The 9,413-nt window shown below is 48.1% G+C and overlaps 1 protein-coding gene across 1 annotated transcript; it reads left to right on the top strand.

Moving 5' to 3' along the window:
• The first annotated feature begins 123 nt into the window (after positions 1 to 123).
• Positions 124 to 8,616, top strand: LOC132468590 (tetraspanin-1). The gene is given in 8 exon segments (XM_060066313.1): positions 124 to 132; positions 760 to 805; positions 808 to 965; positions 1,978 to 2,052; positions 6,090 to 6,188; positions 7,152 to 7,295; positions 7,593 to 7,676; positions 8,193 to 8,616. Coding segments are annotated over 8 exon segments (684 nt in total). The 3' UTR covers positions 8,262 to 8,616.
• The last annotated feature ends 797 nt before the right edge of the window (positions 8,617 to 9,413 follow it).

Raw genomic sequence — 9,413 nt, 5'->3', positions numbered from 1 at the left:
TGTCAGTGTGTGTGTGCGTTTGTGTGGCCGTGTCTGTGAGTAGAGTTTTTTTGTGTGTGATTGCGTCCCTTGAGTTACACGTATGTTTGTCACATGCACACATGCGTGCACCGAATCCACAACATGCAGATGGTGTGAAAGGTGTAGATGTGTGTATCCGGTACCACAGTCTCCACCTCCCCCTTTATCTGTGTTCTCTGAGGTGTGTGTGTTGTTCCTTTGTGTAGCTGATGTGTGTACTCGGAGGTGTTGTGTGTTGATCATTTGTGTAGCTGTTGTGTGTACTCTGAGGTGTTGTGTGTTGTTCCTCTGTAGCTGATGTGTGTACTCTGAGTGTGTGTTGTTTGTTCCTTTGTGTAGATAATTTGTGTACTCTGAGGTGTGTGTGTGTTGTTCCTTTGTGTAACTGTTGTGTGTACTCTGAGGTGTGGTGTGTTGTTCCTCTGTGTAGCTGATGTGTGTACTCTGAGGTGTTGTGTGTTGTTCCTCTGTAGTTGTTGTGTGTATTCTGAGGTGTTGTGTGTTGTTCCTCTGTAGCTGGTTGTGTGTACTCTTCGTTGTGTTGTTCGTTGCTCCTCTGTAGCTGCTGTGTGTAGTCTGAGGTGTGTGTGTGTTGTTCCTCTGTGTAGCTGATGTGTGTACTCTGAGGTGTTGTGCGTTGTTCCTCTGTAGCTGTTGTGTGTACTCTGAGGTGTTGTGCGTTGTACCTCTGTAGCTGTTGTGTGTACTCTTCGTTGTGTTGTGCGTTGCTCCTCCCAGCTGGGGGGTCTCACCCTGCTGGCCTTGGGGATCTGGGCCTCGGCCGACGGGGGCTCTTCCTCCAGACTCTCGGGACCTTCTCCACCCAGGCCATGCAGTTCATCAACGTGGGCTTCTTCTGCATCGCCGTGGGCGTGGTGCTGGCGCTGCTGGGCCTGCTGGGCTTCTGGGCGGCGCACCGGGAGAGCAAGTGTCTGCTGCTGATGGTCCGTCCCACGCCGCCGTTTGAAACAACGCCGCCACGCCTTTGTGTTATGAGAGGTTAAAGGTCCCATGACATGCGTCACAAGCCGTTTTGGAAATTACATCACAGGTGGGCGTGTTGTCCCCCTAGATGTGTGCTGGAAAGATCAGTCCACCAGCCCGCCCAGTGGACTGTAGCCGACGACCGCTCATCTATCTGTCACACATCTAGGTGGACACGCCCACCTGTGATGTCATCAGGGGCAGATTTCCAAAGCTTCTTGTAGCGGCTAATCACACCCCACCTGGTGTCATGGGTCCTTGGTTATGTTAATGACGAAGGCGCCCAAACACACACACGCGGCCCTCCCGCCATCACTGTCCTCCCCCTTTAGGGGAGCAGGGCTCCACTTCGGTATGGGGAAGCCGGGAGTGAGATCACTATGTGGCAGTGCCCCGCTGCCTGACGGCCCCAGAGTGAGATCACTATGTGGCAGTGCCCGCTGCCTGACGGCCCAGAGTGAGATCACTATGTGGCAGTGCCCCGCTGCCTGACGGCCCAGAGTGAGATCACTATGTGGCAGTGCCCCGCTGCCTGACGGCCCAGAGTGAGATCACTATGTGGCAGTTGCCCCGCTGCCTGACGGCCCAGAGTGAGATCACTATGTGGCGGGTCGGGTGAAAGCGTTCAGGGGGATTATTGAATGGATCCATTTCCCCGGTCGTGTGTGTATGAGATAATGCGTGTGAGTGTGTGATTGTGTGTGATTGTGTGATTGTGTGTGTGTGTGTGTGTGTGTGGTGTGTGTGCATGATTGTGCAGGTGCGCATGTGAAAGGAGTTTGAAAGGGTTTGTCGTTTTTTATTCGAAATCCTTAAAAAACGATTCACGGTACTATATTTTGATATTATTTCTTTCACATTCTATACAATGCTATAATCGCCTTCATAATAATCAAATTAACAACTCTCCAGCGATGGCAGAGATATGGGTCTCAAACATCACAGCCTGTCTGTTGTGTTTTGTTCCCGCAGTTCTTCTCCATCGTCCTCATCATCTTTATCGCTGAGGTGGCGGCCGCGGTGGTCGCTCTGGCCTACTCTTCATTTGTAAGTCTGTCTCCTCTACTTGTACCTCTCCTCACAGTCGCCTCACTGTTACTCCTTCTCCTCTCTCCTTTTCTGCCTGCTCTCATCCCTCCATTCTTTTTCATTTACCCTCTCTCTCTGTCTCTCTCTCTTCCCCCCTCTCCCTCTCTCTCTCTCTCTCTCTGTCTCTCTCTGTCTCTCTCTCTCTCTCTTCTCTCTCTCTCTCTCCCCCTCTCTCTCTCCCTCTCTCTCTCTCTAGGTTTTATCTGCATGTAAATTCTCCATCATAGCCGTGGCCATCATTGAATTACTGGCTTCATGTCTGCCTCAGTACATTCAGCTACTTAATGACTCCAGGATAGCTGTGGGCTGTGTGTGATGTCTCTCACTTTGAGCAATTTATTACTCTGGAATATTGAGGCTCAAGCATTTTATATGCAAAACACCTCATTTACATACATGCCCCCCCCCCCAACACCACCAACACACGCTTACACACATGGACATTAAAACCTTGCACATATACAACCACACCTACACACACTAACACATACTCTCTCTCACACACAAACCAACACACACACCTCTAACCCAGGGTATAATAATGACAAGGATTCAAAATGAACCGGTATCATTTAAAGCAGGTTAGCAGAGAGCAGGGTCCTAATGAAGGAAATAGAGAGTATTCTTTCTAATCATAGCGTCCCCTGAAGCAACACCAATCTGTGGCAGGATGTGTAGAGCTCCCTCAGAGCTGACTCTGCCTCACCCCTCCCTCTCATTGGCTTCTTCTTTCCCATCACAGCGACACCACCACATACAGCACTTGCACCAACATGCATTACCCTTTATTCCCCTCTATCTCTCTCTCTCTCCAGCCCTCTATCTCTCTCCATCCCCCTCTCTCTCTCTCTCGTTCACTCAGCTGCAGTGTGTTCTACTCTTGTCCAATCCCTTAATCCCGTGTGGGAAAGCTCTCACACACACAAAGAAGACTTTGTTTGTTTACTTGTGGATCAGTGTAGGTGTGTGTGGGTTTGCACGTGCAAGCATGTGTGCGAAGCATGTGTTAGTATTGTGAGTTTGTATTGTGAATGCAGGTATAAACGTTGTGTGTGTGTGTGTGTGTGTGTGTGTGTGTGTGTGTGTGTGTGTGTGTGTGTGTGTGTGTGTGTGTGTGTGTGTGTGTGTGTGTGTGTGTGTGTGTGTGTGTTTTTGTCGTCGGTGTGTGAATGGCTGTGGTTTGTGAGTGCCTGTCCTGGGAGGCTGAGCTCAGAGACTGGATGAGGCTCTTTTGTTGAATAAATCTGTCCATCTATTGCCTTTCATTTACCAATGCTATCTAAGCAAGCGCCGCAATCGAATAGGCATCTGGCACACGGCAATCAGACTGTATATCTCTGCCTACGCCTATTTGTTGTTTTTGTCTGTGTAGATGAATATGTGTGTGTGTGTGTATGTTTGGTGTGTGTGTGTATGTTTGGTGTGTGTGTGTGTGTGTGTGTGTGTGTGTGTGTGTGTGTGTGTGTGTGTGTGTGTGTGTGTGTGTGTGTGTGTGTGTGTGTGTGTGTGTGTGTGTGTGTGTGTGTGTGTGTGTGTGTGTGTGTGTGTAAATAGCCAAAGAAGGTGACAAAGGCACATTACTGTCGCTGGTTTGATGGAATGTGCGGCATAAATCACAGGCTGGTCTTTGTAAAGGAGAAGGCTGATATGGTTAAAGCCATTTAATGCAGTTTGTTTGGCTCCCTATCTCTGTCATTACACACACACAAGCACACAATGACACACATGTACACGCACACATCGACACACAAAGACCACTGTCATTCCCATCATGGCTAGGACCTCGCTAACAGCTGTCCATCTCTGGCCGTTGATAAGAAGCATAAACAAAATAAAATTGGAATAATGAATCTGGGCAAATATGCATCTCATATACATATATATAGCTGCTTGCGTCAATAACTGGAAGAGGAGGCGAGACAGTAAATATAACATTCATCTATTCCATGCTGCATATCTAGTTCATAAATCTGCCTTTTGGCCATTGGGCATTTCCTGCTAATCTAACCACTGAAAAGCCAATAACCTTCAGGTGATCTGAATGAGGGAGATTTAATATGAAAGTAGTGCGGGCATTATGGGAGCAGCGGTCATGGGCGCCCCCCCCCCCCTCCAAGCAATTCGGAAGTGACTGGTGGAGATTTATAATTAGAGATGATACGGACTTCACAATAGATTAATAACATAGAAGGGATCTGACGTGTAATGAGCTGCTGGGAGTGGACGGTGGGGCTGAGGAACTTGACCATTGCTCTGACGCTCTGACTCCTAATCACATCGCAGCCGACTCCTACAGTAATACAGAGTGTGACCTCGGGGGCAGAGGATTGAATAGCTTAGGAGGAAGCGGCCCGGGGCCGTTGGGACTCATTTGTACATCGAGTCGCTTCACGCTGCTCGGGACAAAGAGGGTGGTTCCCCTAATGCTTCCCTCCTGAAGACAATGACCAATTAACTGACCCACAGGCAGCGCAGAGACCCTAAAACACACTAATGAGTATCTCTGATACGTGTTTGTGTTTATAACATTCAGATCAGGGCGATCGATAAGGCATAAGGTGTTTTATCATTCCTGTGACGGCTAATGCATGTTTATGAGTTACCTACACGTGTCTGCAGGGTGTGTATGTGTGTTTGAATAGTGCTTGTGGGATTGGATTTGTGCTTTTGTGCATGTGCTTGTGTGACACAAATGTGTTGCATATTTATGTGTGCGTGACTGTGCATGTGTATAGTGTGTACTCTACTATACATTGATAGATGTGTTGCCTCCTACCTCACACCGTTATATTTTTGCACAGCCTTTGTCCTGTACAGTTATGCACAGTGTGTATGTGTGTTATTATGATAATGTGTGTGTGTGTAGGTATGTGTGTGTGTGTGTGTGTGTGTTAATAATAGTGTATGTGTGTGTGTTATTATGATAATGTGTGTGTGTGTGTGTGTGTGTGTGTGTGTGTGTGTGTGTGTGTGTGTGTGTGTGTGTGTGTGTGTGTGTGTGTGTGTGTGTGTGTGTGTGAGTCAGTGGTGAGGTTCAGGCCGAGTGACAGTGATGAATTAGCCGGCTGGTAATAACCCCTCTGAGTGGAGCCCCCCCCAGGCCTGCTTGGGGGCACTTTTAATTGTGCTACGTCTCTCTACATCCCCCTGGGCATCTCGCACACACACGCACACTCACTCAACTCTACGCAAAACACAATTTATTACACATTGTAAATACAGGCACACTGCACGTGCACTAGATGTGCACGTGCACATGCACATGCCAGGAGCGTGACTCCCGTGCACACCCAGCAGAGAGCCTCCCTCAAAGCGAGGAGGTCTTTGTGTGGTCGCACACGGCAGGGTTATTAATCAGGGCTGGGGCTGGGGAGGGGAGGGGGGAGGGGAGGGGAGGGGGGGGGTGGGGGGGGGGGGGGGGGGAGGGGGAGTCGGGGGGAGGCAAGAAATGAAAAAACAACCTGTGTGTCAAACAAAGAGTCGCCGGGCGAGAAGGTCCACCAGGCACTGAGGAGCCCCATCTCAACGACCAAAAGGGTTCCCTGTCCCAAAGCGTGGACGGGTGATAGCTCATCCTGTGATGGCCGGTTAATGAGCACTCACGAGGAGAGGAGAGTACAATGGGGCCGCGTCCGGGCATTGTTCTGAATGCTAGATCTGACGAGCACAGGAGAATCCCTAGCAGCAAACTATTGTAGCTGCCTACAGTGTGTTGGTCAACGCGCACATGCAGGCTGGATTAAATGTGGTGGAATGAATGCCTGAAAGAGATTCATGTGTGTAGCACATGAATTACACATCTGTTAACATGTTATGTTAGCAATTAGGGACTTTAACGTTAATGAAAGTCTGGATTTAAGGAAGGGCCGATGCGTCTTGGTCATTTCTTCTTTGCATGTGTTAATATTAGTTTGCTCTCTCACACGCTTCCACGTGTGCGCGTGTGTGTGTGCGTGCGTGCGTGCGTGCGTGCGTGCGTGCGTGCGTTTGAACAGGCGGAGGGAATCCTGAGAGCATGGGCAACCCCTGCCCTGAAGGAGCAGTACGGCAACGACCCTGTGGTCACGAAGATCTGGAACACGACCATGACAGAGGTGAGGACAGACTGGAACAGGCTCCACGTGGCGCACACTCACCGGACTGTCAGCCTCCTCTAGGTATAAACACAGCCGTCCCTCATATCACTAATTAGAGCCCTGCTCTTTAAATGTACCAGGGGACAGGTAGTAGACTAAACTAGTGAAGATATCACACATTGACCACGAAAGAGAGCAGACCCGTAATTACTGTTGAACAGCGTCTGTGTGTCTGTGACTTATGACGACAAATCTCTGAACGGGGTCTACTAGCAATGCAGAGTAGCTGCGGGTGCCATACTGCACTGCACACAAGAAGAACATTGGAGCCAGGTTAAACGTCAAACCAAAATTGCAAGACTCAATGTGAATGAAACATAAAGGCTCTTTCTTTACGACATACTCACATATACATATTCTCGTTGGTTCAAATGTAAAGACTGATAGTTGATTAATTCTTTGCTGTGGATATTTCTGCCTGCTTTTAACAATTTCTTCTTTAAAAAGACGTCCTCTGTAAGGAAATAGGCAATAAAGGGGTCCATAATTATACCTTCGGCTGAACACATTCAGATATAGCAGTGTGGGGTCATATTTACCTTTTAAATGGACTTGATAAATCCTTGAGATGAGCTGAGCTTGTATTTTGTCCTGTAGCCGACCTCTGTAAATGTTCCATCACCTGCACGGCTCCATGGCTTTCACGTGCATCAGTAAACCACAAAGGGGTTTTTCACAGCCTTCCTGTGAAAACTAGGAATACATAAAAAAAAAAGCACTTAACCCATTGACTGCAGCTCTCACTGTTGATAAAATGAATACAGACGTGAACTATAGCCATAGGCAACGTGTAAGAAGAGTCTATGTTAATGCAGAATAATTGCTACCAGATAAGGTTTTTACAATTCTGCAGGGGCAATGATGACTGAAAATAACAATGAATAATATGACGTGCTGGTTTGTGTTCCTTGACTCCTGTAGTTGAAGTGCTGTGGATTCACCAACTACACAGACTTTGAGGACTCCCGCTTCACACGCGACAACAACGGCGGCCTGCCCGAGGACTGCTGCCGGGGGAATGGCACCTACTGCAGCCCCCAGCGTGCGCTGAAGGACAACGTGGAGGTGGGGGAGAGAGGGGGAGAGAGAGAGAGAGAGAGAGAGAGAGAGACACAGAGAGAGACAGAGAGAGAGAGAGAGAGAGAGAGAGAGAGAGAGAGAGAGACAGAGACAGAGAGAGAGAGAGAGAGAGAGAGACAGAGAGAGAGACAGAGGCTGTGGGGAGTTCACTTTGGGGGGGGGTATTGATAAGAAAGAAAACCAATACATTGACATTCATAATGCATCATAGATCAAGTTGTGAGGTGATGGATGAACCCCCTGTGTGCGCTCCTAAGACGCCCCCCCCAATGCTCTCTGCAGGGCTGCTTTGAGGAGCTCCTGGAGCTGGTGCAGACCAACGCTGACGTCGTGGGAGGGGTAGCGGCCGCGATTGGTGCTATGGAGGTAACATCAGTGATGACCCGATACGGAATCAATACTATGAGGTACACTAGTGCGCACACTGAATCAATACTATGAGGTACACTAGTGCGCACACTGAATCAATACTATGAGGTACACTAGTGCGCACACTGAATCAATACTATGAGGTACACTAGTGCGCACACTGAATCAATACTATGAGGTACACTAGTGCGCACACTGAATCAATACTATGAGGTACACTAGTGCGCACACTGAATCAATACTATGAGGTACAGTGACTAGTGCACACTCTGTATCATCAATACTATGTGGTACACTAGTGTGCACTCTGTATCATCATACTATGAAGTACTGTCTAAGGTATACTAGTGCACTTAAAGAGTTTTTTTTTAAGCAGGGTAACAGGAGGTAATCTGAAAGGTTAAGGATGAGGGCTTACACAGAGAATCATTTTTAGAACGATTTTTCTATCAGGCTGAAAGTAAATGAGCTTCCAGTAACCCTGTATTTCTGTTTGATCCGGTGGTCCTCTAGATTGCAGCGATGGTGGTTTCAATCTACCTCTACTGTCACCTGGACAACCGAGAAACCATCAAAGCCTGAAGCTAGGGGACGAACCAGCATCCTGGGGTTCACCGCTTTAAGAATGGACCTAAAGCATCTCTGACGCTGCTTTGTTTTGAAATTAATCTCCAGCCAACCTTTTATACCTGGCTAATTATGCAGTCACATACCTTATGCTGAATTATTCGTAGTATTTAAAACTTAATTTTGTATATTAGGGTTTGGTGGAAGGACTTTAGTTTTCCGTATGAAGACATAAAAGAAGATATATAATTGCCAATAAAAGCTAAAAGAAATGCATGTCTGTACCATACATCAGGCTTTAGAATAGAAAAACAACTCCCTTTTGAATACACAATAACATCACAGGAGTCTGTGCTAGTCCAGTACTGTATCATTAATAGAAGGGCAACGCTACAAGTCTATTGATACTGTCCACGGCAAAGTCAGTCAATTTTGCAAATGAAAACACTTTTGTGTTAAATATAAATTGATTGTGTAACGTAAAAAACAAAATAAAAGTCACTATTTCAGTAGAAAGTGGAAAAGGGTCTTCTCTAATGAAAGCTGTATCCGATGCCCCTGTCATTAACATGTGTGCTTAAGACAGGGATGCATACCGATGGAGCCGGTCGTGGGCAGTGAGCCGATGAATCGCTCCGCATCCCCTTGGGGCGTCGGGATCACTCCTGGACGAGTCAATCCGCACAATTCACTTTGCAAATTGCCAACAACAGACCTGTGTTCAGGCATTGTTCCCCAGCCCATACTCGACTGACCAGGCCCGGAAGTGAACGTGAGAGTGTGAGAGTGAGAGTGAGGGAGAAAGAGAGACCTACAAGCAGTTGTTGTCGCCCGTCTCTCTCCCATCATACACCTGCAGCACGTGCAGAGTTAAATCATGGAGTCATCACCTGCTACCAGCCGCTCTCCTGCTCCATGTTTAACCATACCCCCCCCCCCCCCCCCCGGGCTCTCAGGAGGGCTGGACTCAAACTCGTCTAATCAATATTCCATCTACACCCCCCAGCGGGCGTCATCAAGGTGTCCGATAGGTCAGAGATGACGTTTAAGAGGCAGCGCGCGCCCACTACCTAGGCTAGCCAGCGGCACCTGACTGACACTCACAATGACTGCATTTAAGGGCTGGCCGATGGCGCACACACACACACACACACACACACACACACA

Source organism: Gadus macrocephalus, chromosome 12, assembly GCF_031168955.1.
Source record: "Gadus macrocephalus chromosome 12, ASM3116895v1".
Classification (NCBI taxonomy): domain Eukaryota; kingdom Metazoa; phylum Chordata; class Actinopteri; order Gadiformes; family Gadidae; genus Gadus; species Gadus macrocephalus.
The sequence above is the reverse complement of the archived record's forward strand: the minus strand, read 5'-3'. Positions and strand labels throughout refer to the sequence as shown.